The sequence below is a fragment of the Nannizzia gypsea genome, genomic scaffold, assembly GCF_000150975.2.
Source record: "Nannizzia gypsea CBS 118893 supercont1.3 genomic scaffold, whole genome shotgun sequence".
NCBI classification, from domain to species: domain Eukaryota; kingdom Fungi; phylum Ascomycota; class Eurotiomycetes; order Onygenales; family Arthrodermataceae; genus Nannizzia; species Nannizzia gypsea.
In genome coordinates, this window is record NW_003345199.1 from 2549763 (window position 1) to 2566996 (window position 17234).

General features: G+C 48.4%; 5 protein-coding genes across 5 annotated transcripts; 3 read left to right on the forward strand and 2 right to left on the reverse strand.

Annotated features, from left to right (window-relative positions):
• Positions 1-54: 54 nt before the first annotated feature.
• MGYG_04399 (CT20 family protein) lies at positions 55-1069 on the forward strand (the record flags this gene model as incomplete). The annotated part of the gene is made up of 4 exons (XM_003174174.1): positions 55-220; positions 282-427; positions 487-679; positions 747-1069. The coding sequence occupies 4 exons, from the start codon at positions 55-57 to the stop codon at positions 1067-1069; spliced, it is 828 nt and encodes a 275-aa protein (XP_003174222.1).
• A 338-nt stretch (positions 1070-1407) lies between these two features.
• On the reverse strand, positions 1408-2911 carry MGYG_04400 (isocitrate dehydrogenase subunit 2; the record flags this gene model as incomplete). Its single annotated transcript, XM_003174175.1, has 6 exons — positions 1408-1479; positions 1549-2268; positions 2332-2454; positions 2522-2608; positions 2681-2746; positions 2822-2911. 6 exons carry the CDS (start codon positions 2909-2911, stop codon positions 1408-1410), a joined length of 1158 nt encoding a protein of 385 aa, XP_003174223.1.
• A 342-nt stretch (positions 2912-3253) lies between these two features.
• Positions 3254-6402, forward strand: MGYG_04401 (hypothetical protein; the record flags this gene model as incomplete). Its single annotated transcript, XM_003174176.1, has 2 exons — positions 3254-5626; positions 5695-6402. The coding sequence occupies 2 exons, from the start codon at positions 3254-3256 to the stop codon at positions 6400-6402; spliced, it is 3081 nt and encodes a 1026-aa protein (XP_003174224.1).
• Positions 6403-6596: 194 nt separating this feature from the next.
• On the reverse strand, positions 6597-9573 carry MGYG_04402 (nitrate reductase; the record flags this gene model as incomplete). Its single annotated transcript, XM_003174177.1, has 7 exons — positions 6597-7486; positions 7540-8172; positions 8232-8452; positions 8502-8737; positions 8800-9058; positions 9132-9231; positions 9297-9573. The coding sequence occupies 7 exons, from the start codon at positions 9571-9573 to the stop codon at positions 6597-6599; spliced, it is 2616 nt and encodes an 871-aa protein (XP_003174225.1).
• Positions 9574-13600: 4027 nt separating this feature from the next.
• On the forward strand, positions 13601-14393 carry MGYG_04403 (hypothetical protein; the record flags this gene model as incomplete). The annotated part of the gene is made up of 3 exons (XM_003174178.1): positions 13601-13689; positions 13736-13803; positions 13888-14393. 3 exons carry the CDS (start codon positions 13601-13603, stop codon positions 14391-14393), a joined length of 663 nt encoding a protein of 220 aa, XP_003174226.1.
• Between the last annotated feature and the right edge of the window lie 2841 nt (positions 14394-17234).

The following is a 17234-nucleotide window of genomic DNA, read 5'->3' on the forward strand; positions in this document are numbered from 1 at the left end:
AGAAATTGTTTTAGGCAGCTTCTATACACGAGTTTCGAGCTATAGGATATCAGAATGCCGCCGCGCAAGAAACAGAAGACCACTGCAACCACGTCGCAGGAACAACCACAGCCCACCCCTACCGTCCGCGAGATAGATTACGATGCGATAGTTGCAGATCCATGGACGGATGAACAAGAAACATCACTTCTTAAAGGAATAATACGTTGGAAACCCGTGGGTTCGTTCATTTGCGCGCCGCAAGTAGCAAGCTTCGGGGGCTAACACAACGGGATAATCAGGGATGCATAAACACTTCCGTATGCTTGCTATATCAGATTATATGAAGAGTCAAGGGTATGCGGCACCGAATGAACAGCATACACGAATACCGGGCATATGGAAGAAACTAGGGACTTTGTATAATCTACCTGCACTAGATGACAGAGTGTGTGATACTACGCTCGTTGATCCCTTGCTTGAAGCTATGCTAAACGGTTAATATAGGAAGAGCCAATATCGACGGAGGAGTCAGAGGATGTGGAGCAACCTCAAGAGCTTTATTGTCCATTTAGTTTACCCGCCGATGAGTTCGGGGACATGATGTGGGATCGAAGAATAAATCCGGAGGGCTCTGTTTCTCCATCCGTTAGCGGGAGGGCCACGTCAAGACGGCCTAGCACCATTGCAGATACAGATGGTGAGTTATTGATTTTATTTTACATGTCCTATATCTTGAGCTCCGGGCTGACTTCTATGCGATCTAGAACTCCGTTCATCTCCTGCACCATCACGAGGCAGCCGGCGAGGAGGCCGGGTGAAGCGCCAACCTAGGGGAGGCACCCGCTCTTCACGGCTACAGGTAGAGGTAGAGTCTAACAGAGATGCTACCAGTGATAAAGGCAGTGTCAATGAGGAAGACGGGGACGAAGATGACACTGAGGCAGGTAGGGATGGTAGTGATGACGACGGTGATGGAGACTCGAAGGTAGCAGAATCTCCTGCCCCAAGAGCCACTAGGACACAATCGACGCGTGGGAAGCCGAAGAAAGGAAGACCTGCGTCAAAGCGAGGCGGTAGACGACGGTGATAATGTACTTGTACGAGTTAACGATATTTGTAAAAACAGCAGAATACCACCGATTGCTTCATATTGAACATATATTTGAATACACCCCAGGATTTTCCAAAAATTCATCCGCATATCATTTGTACATATAAATAACATAGAAACAAGTAACAAGATACAAACACATCAATGAGATAAACAGATAAGAAATGCAAGGGGTAATGGTAATCAATATCCAATTCAATGGGAAATGCAGAACGACTCTACTCCGTCTAATTAACTCTTCTTTTGGGGCTAACAAGATCCGCGCTGGATTAATGCATTAGGTAGATGTCCGTACTATTGGGGTCGCAGACCACCTATATGTTCTTGATGATGGCGTCGGCATATTCGTGGGTCTTAGCCTTGCCTCCGAGGTCACCTGTGAGTGCCTAGTAGTAAGTCACAGTTAGTTTAGAAGTCAATGCCAGAAAGATTTTGGGGAGTTCGCAATAACATACCTTTCCTTCAGAGAGGGTCTTGAAGATAGCAGCTTCAATCTTGTTTGCATCGTTGGTCAATCCCATGTGGCGCAACATCATCATACTGCTAAGCAAGAGAGCAGTTGGGTTGGCCAGTCCCTTGCCAGCAATATCAGGAGCGGAGCCGTGAACAGCCTCAAAGATAGAACACTCGTCTCCAATGTTTCCGGACGGGGTCAATCCGAGACCACCGATCAGACCGGCGCACATATCGGACAGAATGTCTCCGTACAGGTTGGGCATGACAAGGACTTTGTCATTGTATGGGGCGGGATCGGTGACGACTCTCAAGCAGGTGTTGTCGAGGAGCTCAGCGTCGAATTCGATGCCAGGGAAGTCCTTAGCAACATCCTTGGCAGTGTTAAGGAAAAGACCGTCGGACATCTTCATGATGGTGGCCTTGTGGACGACGCGGACCTTCTTCCTTCCAATCTCCTGAGCGTGCTGGAAGGCGAATCGGAGAACACGTTCGGAAGCCTCACGAGTGATGAGCTTAATGCTCTGCACAACGCCATCGACAACAACGTGCTCAATTCCGGAGTATTCTCCCTCGGTGTTCTCTCGGATAAGGACAATGTCAACATCGTCGTATGGGGTCTTGTAGCCGGCAATGGATCTGCAGGGACGGAGGTTGGCAAAGAGATTGAAGGTTCGTCGGAGGGTCAGATTGAGAGAAACATGTCCCTTGCCAATGGGAGTCTAATCAAGCGGTTAGTTATCACCTATGTACATTTTACTCGAGATGAAGGTTCCGGAGCTTACAGCGAGAGGGCCCTTCAAGGCAACAAAGTTCTTCTTGACACTGGCAATGGCATCGTCTGGAATAGCAGTCTTTCCGTTCTTCAAGATGGGGGTAACATCAACTGGCTCCCACTTGATTGGAACCTATCGATCAAAACCGGTATTTAGTAAAGCTATGCTCAGAGCATGCAATTAACCCTGGGGGCCATACATTAGCTGCGCTGAAGATCTGCTTAACGGAGTCTGAGATCTCTGGTCCGATGCCGTCACCCTCGATCAGAGTAACAGTGTATTTGCCCTATGCGTTCACCGGTCAGTATTCCGTCCTCGCTGTAGAAAATCCCGAGAGCCGCGCTGGATTGACACCTACATCTGGGCCTTTCTGGCCGTTAAATTTGGCAATCTTGTCCGCGGCCTGGACAGAGTAGCATCGAGACTATCGAACGAAGCACTGTTAGCCCAACTTATTCCTGTTGTGAAGCTCTCCATCTCTTCCGTCAAAAGCACCTACAGCATAGAACGGAGAGGGGCGGAAAGTAGCGAGCGCCGGTCCCCGCAGGGATGCTCGCATGGGAAGAGTGAAGAGACGACTTGAAGCCATGGTGCTAGACCTCCTGGGCACAGCAAACAAAGGTATCTCTCGATAGAAAATCAGCAATTGGGCAGGGCAGAAAACGAGGAAAAAAGAGAGGAGGGCGAAGTTTGGTGTTTGAGAAGGAGACGGAAGATATGAAGCCGCGAAAAAAAAAAGTGTTACATCGAGAAGCTTGGATCATGTTTGTCTTGTTTGTTCTTCCCTATGTTGCGTTTCTCGAACTTCAACCTTAAACGACGACGACGACGACGTCGGGACAATCGAACGACGGCAGCGGAAAAACATACGATGATTTGCAGCTGAAGACGGAGCCGTGTTTAGGGAGACAGCGAAGATACAGACGCTGAGATGGCCGATGTCCAGCCCCGGGATGCGGCGCAGTTCTACAACTTGCCAGATCTCTACCCGGAGGAGTGGCCAGCTCAACTAGACTCCGACAGCGAGGGCGAAGGTGACGGCCCCGCGAAGAGTGATGACTACCGCCGTCGGTCCCAGATACGATACTCCGGCTTGATTCCAGGGAGGAGAGACCAGGAGAGGTTCAAGGCTGGCGATGGCGCTGCGCTGAAAGACGAGCCTGACCCCCTTGGCGGGCCAGATACGATTCTAAGGACGCTGAGGATGCGCGGGCTCCCAGTTGACGATGAGAGAGTACGGAAGCAGTTCTTGCTTTCTTCCAAGTGCTTTTCAGCGTCTGATTTCCTCTCCGAGACGCAGGAGTCAGCCTCGACCCAGTCGCTGCTTCAGGGGCTAGACTTCCTTTCGAGGTCAATTGACGAGAAGTCTGCCTCGCTGAAGATGCTGGTCGAATCAAACTTCGAGAGATTCGTGCGAGTCAAGGCAACGCTGGATAATGTCTATACAGAAATGAAGAATAACGGTGAGAGTAATTCGCGACTGCATAGGTCTCCATCTGGCGAGCACCGCAGGTCAGGCTCCCAATTAGGCGCATCGCCTTCCACAGGCTTATGGCGATCGAAGAGCAAGCCTACTCTCCGCGCAGATATACCTAGCTCCGGAAGCCTAACAAATGTCTCTGGTATCAGCACACCACTAGCAGAGGCATCAGAACAAGCACAGGAACTATGGAGTGAAGCCTTGAACGGCCAACAGCGCGAAGAAGGTCTCAAGTCTATCTTGGATGCAGTCGAAAAACAGCGTGAAATGTATGAAATTGGAGGGCATTTGTCCAAATCCATCCAGGAGCGCGATTACCCGACAATCTTCAATCAGTATAATAGCGCAAGGAGATTTGCAAACGAGGCAAAGGCCGTTGCGGAACGGGCAGCATCAACTAAACAGCCACTCAGAGATGAACAGGTCTATACGATTTTGGTCACCGGAAGAATGTGGATGGATGTGGAAAAACAGATCCAAGCATTTAAACGCGATTTATGGAAACGACTTAGCAGCGCACAATCCACCTCGTCCATTGGAGTGGGCAGTGTTCAAGCTGAGGAGCATATGGAACTCATCGCTGCTCTCCTCGAACTGGGAGTAGAAGATAACCCGGTATGGGTTTGGCTTCTAAGTCGATACGACTATTTAAAGAACAAGATAACTGCATTCTGCCAGAGATCAAGAATTGAGATTGAGACTCTAAGACGACGGCTAGCTATTGGGAAGAAGCCAGATCCACAGCTTGTCGCTCCCTACCTGCGGAACTCCTTAAATGAAGGGCCCCGGACTAGCAGGCATCGTCTTGACTCAGAGTCGGTAATCGAACTATGGGAGTGTTTACATACCTTCCTAAAGAAACTACTCTCCGTCCAAGGTGGCATTCTTGGAGATGTGCTTGGATTCTGGGATTCCACACAGTCTTTTCTTGATGGTAGCAAGCAGAGATTGTTACCTGCTGGATTCGACGGTGAGAGCCGGAGACATCACCGCCTGTCTGCCAACGGGGTCAATGATCTTAAAGATGGTATCATCGAACTTATGGGCCTGATCCGTGACAATGTTGTCACTATTTTCGCCGAATCTCCCCCTGAAGATCTGGCCTCTCTCATCCCCTCATCTCTGCCCACAAGTCCAACTGTACCCTTTGCCGGTTTAAGCCTGGAATCGCGTTTAACGGCTGATCCCCAGAATATCCCTCCAATGCCAGAGAAGACAGGCCAACCCTGGGACGACTTCGCATTTTGGCCACCTTACTCAAACTCCCTGAGTGGAGTGCATTACCTTGGTGAATTCTTAATATTAATCGGGACTGCTGCAAGTGAAATGGCCGCTTTAAGCCCTATATCCGGGCACAGTGGTTCCTACGATAGACTCAAGCTCCTGGTGAGCGGAACCCGTGAGAGATGCGCCCGTGCCGCTTGTGCCGCTTGGAACAGTGATGCCGAACTATGCAAATACCTTGAAGATTGGACACGACATCAAACAATCAAAAGTTTGAGTAAAATGCCTAGTTATTTTGTGACCTTTGAATCTTCAATCCTATCTGGGATGCAGAAAATACTATATATCTCCGAATCTATGAGAAAGCCTGGTGCAGTAGAAGTTGTTACACCTCCCCCGGCAAAGCTTCTCCAGCTTGTAAGGACGCAATTCGTGACCAGCGTTTACAAAGCCTTGAGTGGTCTTGTTGAAAATGCTGAACACCCAGTCAACGCTGACGTTGACGTTGAATGGGTTCTTCCCAGTCCCGAAGCTGCGGTAACAGGGCCAGATACTCATTCTTCCGTCTTCGCAAGCGGGGGAGTTGACTCAAATAACAGGGTTAGTTTCTCCAATATATCCACAACTTCACCTAACATCGATAAATTACTTACGCTTAAACTTTTTAGAATGTCCGTATATTGTTGACTCTATCTAATCTCAAAGCTCTCCGCACTGAGCATGTACCGCAACTCATCACCACGTTCGAATCTTCATTTGCTGTGAAATTAACAGACGAATCGAAAACCATCCAAGATGTACTGGGCCAGATTGACACCCGTCTATTCCAGTCATACCTGAAGCCGATAGTTGAAAGCCTAAAACATACTATCCTTGAGGGAATCGCATCTCCTGACTGGGTTCCAGCAAACAGTCGGCCAGATCAAATCCGACCATATGTATATTCAACCATGCTCTCGCTTGTGATGGTTCACAATGAAGTCTCTACTACTCTACCAATGAAAGTCCCAACTCCTCAGGGCCCCTCATCCTCCAACCTAACCAATAAAATCCTAGCGGAACTACTCACTCAGGTCTCCAGCGCTCTGCTTGAGGCATTCATGAGACGGGCCCAGTATACACTACCGGCACTCATGCAAGCTACCTTGGATACGGAGTTTATTGCCCAAACACTATCCCAGTATTCCACCGACGCGGCATCCAAGGTTCAAGGACAAATATACCTTGAGCTAGACCGCAGGACAACGAACGATGCTCGTGCAAAGCTACAGGCTGAGCTTAGCGAGATGCGTGGTGTTTTAAAGAGGTTAAGGGAAGCTACCCGCGGAGAGTTTGCGTGCTTCAGGAAGCCAAAGAACCCCAGTTCCTCGAAGTAGATACTTTAGACGTATTTATGACATTTAATGGATTTCTTAAACTCGAATCAATTTCGTCAAAATTCGAAGATCTAGATCACTACAAAAGTAACCGAATTGAGCGAGGAGATAACGAAAAACGAAACGAACAACCAAATCGACCCACAAAAAACATCTGTAACGAACAAACTCCCACCAATATACAAGTCCAGCGCTTAGAAGAAGAATATGTCCTCTTCATTCCACTGCTGTTTGAGGAGCATATGCTTCACGGCTGTCTCCAGAGGAGCCGGGCCGCAAATAAGTACCATACCGTTCTTAGAGCGCACGATATGCCTGGATAACAAATCCTCCGAAATCCTACCACGATATCCACACCATGATTTTGAACCTTGGGTCAAAGTGTGAATAACTTGCAGCTTATTCTTTGCATCACGCGATACAAATGAAGCCAGCTCCGATCGGCACATAATATCATCTTCAGTGCGGTTCCCGTCAAGAAGGGTACAGGTGGTTGTATCTTCCTCATCCTGTAAGATTGCCCGGAGAACCTGGAACATTGGTGTGATACCGCTTCCACCACAGATCATATTAAATGAGGATATATTCCGCTCCTTACCATCTATCGTAACCCTACCTCGGCCGAGGTATTCGAATTTGCAGTGAGAAGACAGCCTGTAGTCCACTTCTGCACCAATTGGCAATTTGTCCAGGGGAACAGTGAGCTGCCCACCAGCAAAGCCAGGAGCTGGTCGGTATATTTTGATAAGAAGTTCCATGCATCCTTTCAATGATGGGTCAGATAGAGGAGTAATGGCCCTGATGACAGCGCTAGTAGGTTCATCTGGTTTCGCATTGACCTTCAACATTATATGCTGGCCAACACCAATCCCCAAAACCTTTGAATTGTCTGCAAAGGAAAATGTGAACAATGCAGTATCAAGTGATAGGTCCTTTTTCTTGGTCAATGTCACCTTCTCCCATTCGTGGATAACTGGAAGAGGTTTGTTGGATGTCCCTTGAGAGGCCTGTAGCTCACGAAGTGCAGCAGGATCGAGAGTCCCAACATGGTAGTCAGGCATCATGGCCTTTGCTGATTCACTGTCTAAAAGAGATGTAAGCCTCCTATCAAGGATGTAGTGGGTGCTGCAAACTCACGGATCGCCATAAATTCGTCAGTGCAATCGGTTGCTGCCGTTGAGATGATGCTCTGGGCACCTCCTGGATGGCCTTCAAGGAAAGGGGTGCCATCATAGACTTCACCTTCGACCACAAACCAAGGATCAGTCTCGCGGCTGTTATGTGCTTTGAACTCCTCCAGAGTAATGTTGACCTTCAGGCCCAGCTTTTTCATGTTGATTTCTGGCTCTGGGATTATATCAGCCCGCTTTATAGCACCGTTTGGTGCCTCTCCCCAGTTTCCATCCGTTAGGTCACCTCCCGCCTTCTTAACTTGTTCCATCCAACCTCCTGGCTGAGTAGCAGGTAGAGTAGGGTGTTTAAATTTCAATACGCCATTCTCCTTAGAGATTGTGATGCGGAACCAGGGATTATTCATCATCCCAAGTACAGACCAGTACATTTCTCGTGGCTGGATATTCAAGGCTTCATCCATAGCTCGGACAACAATGCTGTCTGCGGATTCGAGCTCATGCGTTTGCACTTCGAGCGACCAGAAGCACCAGCAGAAGTATGTCTCTCTCCAGGAAAGATCAAGTTGACCGCCATATAGGTATTGACTTGTTGCCCTGTACTTATCTTCATCGTACTTTATGGTCGAGAGTCGCCATGCTACGAAAGACTAGTTAGCAAGTTTACTCATGTAGTTATAAGAGGTATGGATGGCTTACTCTTTCCACTATCCAAGGAAACCTCTATCCTTGAAACCTGTCTTCCACCACCACCGTAGGCGTAGCCTTTGATTGTGTATGTAGGCGTCGTGGACACAACAACCTCTTCATCATGTCGTGGATAGGCAATGGCTGAATTGACGTTAAGATGTTGAATCACGTAGCGCTCATCACGCCACCAGCTATCGTCCTCAGTTGCCATTTCAGGAGAACACATCGTTCTATTTCATTTTAGCGCCAGGCATAGTAATATGGAATGGCAGCACTTACGGCAGGACTCTGTTGTCATATATGTGATACCAGTTATCACTTGGGTTTTCGGTCAAGATTATCTTGGTGATCCATTTCACACTCCTTCCCCCTATGTGCCCTGGAATAATAGCTCTAAGTGGCCAGCCGTGGTCTTGACGGAGTGGCTCTCCATTCATCATATAGGAAAGCATAACACCCATAGCTGGATCCATGGCTGTTGAGAGCCTGATGGATGTGCCGTAGTTCCCGTTTGGCTGTTAAAAAAATGAGTAAATAGAGCGCTTGCTTTGGTCTCTGGCAGCGGACATCAACATACCAAAGCATCAGCCCCTTCCATGCACATGTATTTTGCCCGTCTATCTGGCTTCGCTTGAGTCAGGATGTCGTGCATCATTGGCCCAGTGAACAGGGCAGTCGATAAACCTGCCGCTCCCCAGTTGAAACCCTTGGATTTTCGAACCATATTTTGCTCTTTACGACGATTGCCGGCACACACGAGGGTAACAGGGCAAGTTACCTGGCGGAAGTCGGAAATTATCTGCCGTAAAGTCAGGACGATAGGGTTTTGTACCAATCTAGACGTTTGAATGTTAGCCACCTAATCAACACTCGAAGACTATGCAGTTCAAAAGCTCAAAAGTGTCTCACCCTTCAATCGATAGCTCCCAGTTGAGGATATCATCTTGCTCAATAACAGGAACCGCTCCATGGTTGCGAACAAAAAATAATTCAGGGGAGGTTAGGAATCCTAAGTTATACCAGTTAACGTTAGGATCTATTACTACCCGGAGTACCAGAGAGCAGGGATAACACCTTCATCAAACAGGGCAGTGAGAGGAGACTCCGAATTATGTGGGTGAACACCAGTCAAGCGGACTTGTATAGGGTCTCTTGCAACGTGCCCATCCGGAGTTTCCTTGTCTATGTCCAAGATTTTCAGAGGCTTCTTGGCTAGGGGTGGGAGAGGTATATCAAATGTGTTCACAAATGCATCTCCGTTCTTGATAGGGCCTTTGAGAGAAGGGAGGCCATTCTCCTTGCCATTTAGAATGGGAAGGGGCTCTATCTGAATTGGTTCAATAGATGGCATGACGGCTTTGGTTGGGGAAAATTCGTTATGTATGCAGGTAGATGACCAAATTCCTACCCACGCAACCCCAAATTTCGACGGGAATGAAGCAGAATAAATACTGTTCCACTTCCCTTTTCCTTAAATGGGGAGCCTTTCCTCGAAGATTATCAGCGGCTATCCGGGTAAAGATTGAAATACATCCATGCTGACGCAAGCCCATTACACGGGACACTGCGTACTCCAGGGTGGCATATGGGATCACCAAGACTGACATGGAGGGTATTTAGCGTCGTGAATCATGGCGCGCAGCTTGAGTTCTGTTCACCAGTAGCCTACTATCAGGTCAGCTACAGTGTAGAATCGAGCGTAATCCAGGACTCCGCGGAAATATATAGATCATAGGCACCCTGGTCAGGGAGAGATAGATCTGCATTTGAGGCGTGCACATCAGGAAGACTGATAAATGGTATTCGGGGGAATATCATTCCGCAGCCGCTGTGCGACAGGAGTGTTTCTGGTGGAATCCATCTTCGATAAGGGTTGCGAGGAACGAATATGTAGACAGGAGCGATATCAAGCTTTTGGCAGGCCTAAACTACATGGGCTTATGCAGGATGGTGGAGGATGAGCGGCATCCCTGTTCCCCATATGCACAACCAAGCAAAGCTTGATTAAGCTTGAAATCCTCTTCAGTTCTTCAAGGGTTCGTTAGAACGGGTTTTATTTCGGCATGTTTGTCGCTCCAGAGTCTGTACTAGAGCGGGAGTTATCCTTCGTTTGATAAACCGATCCACGGGGGAAGGCCGTCCCGTGGTAACAGGGAGCTTGGAGCAGCCATCGCTTCAGACTCCCTATAGTTACTAACCCAAAAGTAAATATCAGACCAGACTCGACTAAATATATTAGCGACTCAGGATCGGTTGGCCTAGACTCCTGAAGAATTTGAGTGACGTTGAACGGTCGAGAACGATTGTTGTAAGACACTCTCACAAAACAATAAGTATTGCGCATGCGCTTTGAGAATATCATAAATTCCGTTGCGTACTTCGATCACACCGACAGTTTGCCGGATTTTCCCAGGGAGGATTCGCTTACTCCAGAGGCACAGCATGGGCTATCTCTAACTGGGCCATGGTAAACGTCATCAATCAAGCATGAGTTCCAATCTGTGCCCAGGAGGGGTGAGACAGCATCCCCAGCCTTCATCAGACAGTGGCAAGGGTGACTGAGCTGTTCATCATACATCCCCAGTAACTTGAGGAGTTCGCATATCACATAACTATGAGCTAACAACCAAGGATCCCAGTAGCATAAGGTCATTATCTCTCCTGTGGAAGGGATCTTTTCGGCTGAGGATGTGACTAATGTCCTCAACTGACTTCATCTAATACGGAGGTCTTTGCTTCATGGTTTGCGCGAGCCAATATAGTCATGAAGAAGTCGTTCAAATATTTCGGTGATGTGTTAGTTATACTCCTGGTCCAAGAATCAGCGTACCTCGACCACTTGTCTAGGGCCTAGGTGCTGATCAAGCCCTGGATGAGTCCCTTGGGCCCCTGTAACTAAATGGCCCCCTATTGACGGGATGAAGTGTCATGAATGCTGCATTAACTTTCCACAAGCAGGGGATAAATGGCCACTCAAGGGGCGCATGGGGTGTCTATGGTCACGCTGGAGTTAGATTCCAGTAGCCACTGGCCTGTCCAGTGTTCAGGGGAAGAGGTTAAGGTCCGAAAGACTGACCAGAAAACCGGGCGTTCTCTATGGCGCTTAGTCTTCGCCTTAAGTACCTATGACCAAGGTTATTATTTATAGGTTAGCTAAGTAGAAGCAGACAAGGCAAGCTGGCCATGATCTTTACCACCTCAAAGATAAAAACAGCGCAATATCTTTCCATTTGCCGGATTGTTTGATATGGCCGGACCCGTACCGAGAATCCATGATAAAAGTAGTTAAACACCTTTTAGGCTCTTAAGACTGGACAACTCCCGTGGTCGTATTGTAGGAGTAAAGAGGCATGCATCCATCACGTTTCTGTGGCACTGAATTCGTTTCAAGCATGGTAGTTATCCTCCCAAAAGGAATTCGGTGCATGGGACGAGGAGGATCGCCAAATGGGGGAAAGATAGGCCTGCCGTTGCAAATGGCATCTCAAAGACGGAGGGTTACTCATACGAGACCCTGCAATTGATAGAAGATACATGCCAGCGGACAACCAATAAACGCCCCATGTTCAACAATCATTTGGGCCAGCTGTAATCCTATGTACACTGCCTCTCGGCGAATCCCACCACGACACGCACGAACATATCCAACGGACCTAGACGACCAGAACATTTAAATCCGAAGCACCGCCCGGCAAAGGCAAATCTTTCCCTTGGTTAAGCTTATCTGGTTTTGCCAGGTATATATGCACACATCGTATCCCAATATGGTATCTAGCGAGATCTCCAGATGCAATGACACATAAGATTAGATGGCTACCATGCAGTAACGGCAATGACTCGAGGCCACAACTTCCGAGACTCAACTATATCTCATATGCAGCCTCAATATCAGTTAGGGTTGGCTAAGCATTCGGGCCCTATTTAACCGTACCGACCCTCCCGATGGACGGGCGAGGTGGACAGGGGTATCAGGCAGATCAGAAACAGAACACGCAGCCAGGCGGGAGCAGTGTCGTAGAGGCCACGCTCGCCAGCCAGGACATAGCTACACCCACTTCACCCAGCACTCGGCTTCGGCCTAATAGAACGGCGATCGTGGCGTCTCGTCCATAACTCAGTCAGGATCCTTCGCTTGCTTAAACCTGGTCGCATCGACTCTTCCAGGGTTGGTCCATTGGCCTGCGGAGGGAATCTCCGCGGAGACTAGAATGAGACATTGCAATGGAATCAGGCTCAGAAAGGATATATATCGCCTGCTCACTCGCTGCAGCGTTGCACAAGCTGTCTGGTAGCTGATTGTTAGTTAGAGGAGCTGGTGGTTGTTGACTAGTTAGTTAGTTGGACGTTGCAGATTCAGTCAAATTTCTCTTTTCTTCCCAGTTGCCGCCAGAACACGAGGAAAACACGTGGTTTGCGCCTGTCCACGGGTCCAAGATATCTTCAAGCTCTTGTTTTCTTCAAAAACACTCACTGTCGACGTTGTACTTGGGATGGAAGCGATACGAAGCCAGCTGTGGGTGTCATCGGTTTCGTTCAGGCGCTTTTCGGGTGGTATATCATGACTTCATCCAGTCCTTGCGGTCCTTTGTGTAACTAACAAGGTGGCCACCTGGCTGAGGGTGCGGCGTTGTCCATGAGTTTGCCATGAGGATTTTAAGAACATCCCTCTTACACCATCGGTATCATAATACCAGGAGGATTTGACGAAAGCGCACTGATAAACGGCAGTATCGTATCCTCCGTACAGGTTTTCCGAGGGATGTCAGCTCCGTTGTGATTGTCCTACCCTGCCCTGGAATCTCTACCATATACCCTTATATCTCAAGACATCAAACGACTAAGAAGGCAGAACATGATATCCATCAGCGTGGATAGTTGTCCTTATATCCCCTGGAAAACGATATCAGCAGGAAGAACTATCCTCGATAAGATGAAAGGCGCTTTGCGCAAGGCCACCATCTCCATGGACTGCTGTGGTATCCCATATGATCGCGGCCTCGGACTATCAAAGTCAGCTATGCTCCAAACCAGTCATAGGCGGAAGTACTGTACCATTCAATCCCCTAGATATATCGTTGCCTATCGGAAGCTCACAGTTGATCCTGTGAAGAACGCACCCCGGGTCCTTGATCAGGAGAGCATCTTCCTTTATTTTACTAGAGTGATATCCCCGGGTATATCCTTGATCTTCTTGGGGCTATATATCCCTCTTATACTCTAGAGAATGATGGCATAAGCAATTTATTAGGATAAGTCGGGCATAGGAGTCTCATTTCAATCTCCGGATAGCCCAGTTATATGTTGATATATACTGGTGGTCATCAACAGTGTCGCTTTACAAATTAAAGATACCCAAGGTAAACCCACAAGCAGCTAAAATGCAACTGATATGTGTTCTCCTCGCAGCATGCATTGGTGTATCTGGGCATATGGAGATGAAAACCCCCTATCCATTTAGAAGGCGAGTGTATTTAGGACTGCAAAAACATGGCCACATACTAACACTGATACAGCAAATTCAACCCAGGGAACAAATACACTGATATTGACTACTCTATGACTAACCCACTGAATGCGGATGGTATGTCGACGCCTTACAGTTGTAATAGGGCGGTGGCAGGACGGAAATAGAAATCCGCTTCAAGGCTGACACGCCCTTCCGCAGGCTCGAATTTCCCTTGCAAAGGATACCATTCCAACACCACTTTCCGCGCAACGGCAAATTACACTACTGGACAAACATACTCCCTGGAACTCGCTGGCACTGCAACCCACGGTGGAGGCTTTTGTCAAGTATCTCTCAGCCTGGACAATGGCACATCGTTCCAGGTGATTAAATCCGTTATGGGAGGATGTCCACTTACGAACACGTACAATTTTACCATCCCCAAGGACATACCAGCCGGGAGGGCTCTGTTGGCCTGGACCTGGTTCAATTTATTTGGGAACCGTGAGATGTATATGAACTGTGCTCCCGTGGTGATTAACAACTGCGCTTCGGGCGCTTCCAGGCCATATAGTTATGGATTGCCAAAACTGTTTGAAGCTAACATCGGGAACGGCTGTATAAGTATTGAAGGGAGAGAGACGGTTTTTGCAAATCCGGGGTGCGATGTCGTCTACGGTAAGAACGTTACTACCGATAGCCCTCCGATACCAGAATGTGGGTAGAAAAACACTGGAGGGTTTCAAGCACCAAAAACGCGATACCTGAGCTCTATCTTGGAATCGCGTGCACGTTTTACAAGATTACCGGTGACTAACATACGAAACACGATTGATAACTATCTAACCATTATTCTACCTGTGGCATCCCCTCTTACCCCTGTCCTCACCAAAGTTAAGCTGCTGGGCTCTCCTTTTTTTCTCATTTATATATTTTACATCGTATATTTACAACAACGGCCCCTTTGCGGGCCTTACCTCTCGCTACAACCTTCTTTTATAACAAGAAAACCCATCTCCAGGTTTCGGTTTTTCAGCTTACAGAGATGAGGCCACTCACCGATCTATGACGTTGGCTTTGCCATTTAGGTGGCACATCATCGCAACACCAGTGATGATCTAGTACCACCCACTATCTATATATTCACGTATGTGTTAAATATCGATGGAAGGGAAGAAAAGGGGGAAGGGATATCCAAGTCCATCTGCTAGTTCGCCACGCGGTATTCCAAACAGCCTTTGACCAAAAAAAGCCGATCCTAATTTCAGTCACGGACGAGGGGGAATACGAGACGGATATGATGCCTAACAACGATACCGAATAATATACCAATCAAAGTGAACCAAGCTTCCTGCTCGTCCTTCGATGGAGAGTCCAAGTGTCATCCAACCCGCGAACGCCCACTGCACTTCCGTCCTTAACGGCGTGGGGAAGGGGAATTAGGGGGGCGTCTTGAAAAGGAGGGGGGTGTGGATAGCAGAAGCGACCAAGGAACAGGCGGAGGAGATTAGGATGTGCATACCGCCATTTGACCATGTGCATTCCTACTTACTCTGTGCAAGAGATATGTAGATCGGTAAAAGGGCCACAACGGTGATTTCCTCCTTCTGATCATCTACACATTTCTCCTTGGTGGGCAGAGCACCTAACAAGCTTGGCCTAGATCTCCACCCCTCCAGTGGTTGAAGGGTCAAACTTCCCCATAAACTTGTTTCAAGCTGGCTGGTCGTTAACCTACGAACGATTGAACAGAAAGCTTCAGCCAGGATCCTATTTAAGCGGAAACAAAGAGAAAATGGGTTATTCGCCGCATCAAACGCCTCGAGTAACGGGAATACGCAATCATATAACAAGATAAAGCGAGTTAGGGGAAAAAAAGAGAGCTCCACGGGAGAGATCCCAATTTAACTCCCTGCGGTACGCGGTCAGCGGAATTTGACAGGGCGAGAACCGACAAGATAGCGGAATGGCGAGTCGCTTGTCTGCATATTCCGAAGACAAGACAACGTGGAAGATATAGCCAATGGGGCCAGACAGGGAGGGCTTTAAAGACTTGATCTCATGAAAGGAAAGCGGAAGAAAACTGACTGACCTTATCAAGGCATGTTAGAGTTGCGCTATATGCAAGGCTCAGAGTAGTTTCCATCTGGCTGGGTACCTGCACGCAAGTAACACCTCGTTGTGGCTGGTGTAGCAGATAGTTACATGTTACCTGCCCTGCGGTATACTTGACGCTGCCCGTGGCTGGCTGGCAGGCGCAGGTGCATGAATCGAGATCCCGATGGCTGCCATCCCCAGCTGCCTCGACGTATAAGTTCATACGGGGTATCCGTATGGTCGTGGATATCGAGAGGATGCGAAGGATGGAGCCTCTCTTTTCTCTCTCTGTTTCCTCCATCTTCTTGTCTTCATCCCCTGGTTTTTCGGTATTTTCCTTATTTTACGCCCGGCGTATTCGGCAAAACAGACACAAATACTGGGTCGTACAATACGGCCAATGGTGAAAAATACCACTAGTAAGCTACCTTATGTCGTTTTATTTTTGTCCTTTTTTTTTCTTCCTCCCCCTTTTGGCTTTTCTTTTTGGCTTTTGCGTTGCTTTGCTCATCGAGCTTCGGCCTCTCTTGACGCACCACGAATACAAAAGCTGTATCACGCGAGGCCATCTTGCATATCGATTATCTGCTGCCTCATGCATGATCGCGCTACTCCCTCTCCTCTCTCCTCTTCAGGACGAGCTGAGCTGAGAAGAGGAGAAGTTGTGGAAAGTTACCGGTATTAGCCGTGGGGTCTGTCTATCGTTTTTGGTCACATCACATCATGAGATAAACAAATGTGATGGACAAAACAGCGACGTGGTGACAAGAGCGGTGGGCTACGGAGTACTGTGATGGACACGGAGGAGGAGATATTACTCTATACGGAGTAACGCAGGCGCCGGACGGTCATCGTCCGCTTACCGTGTGTATATGATTGGAGTGGGAAGAACGATGCGCAGGCAACGAACAGGAAGCTCGTGGCATGATGAGAGGGGAGCGCATTGTCCCCGCCAGCCATTCCTATATTCCGTATGCCCGGGCTCCCCGTTGCGGAAGAGCGTGTTTTGAAATCAGGACAAGATCGGTCAACCCATGATGATGCCGGTTCGCTGGCGGGGTAGGAAAAGCAACAACTGTCCCAACCCGCTCCCCTTGATATCTCAAAGAATGGACGGACAGCAAGGCTGCGAATGGTCGTGTCGGGATCCAATGCCAATGCCACATCAACCATGCAAGCTATCTGCTCGCTGAGAGGCGCAGCTTTGTTCCTTTCAGTATCTTTGCTTTTCCCTTCCCTTCCGTTCCTCCCTCCCGCAGGGCCTGAGCTGAAGGAACGAGGTATATACTTCTTTTGCTAGGTTACCTCCATATCCCAGGGTGCGGACTGGGTACCCCGGGTACTTGCATATACCGGTATCCCACGGAGCAGATAGCAAGCCACACTTTATATGTACGACTACCTGTGTAGGAGCCTCGGCTAAGCCCTGAATATAAAAATAAATGAAATGAAATAGTAACAAGTAAAAA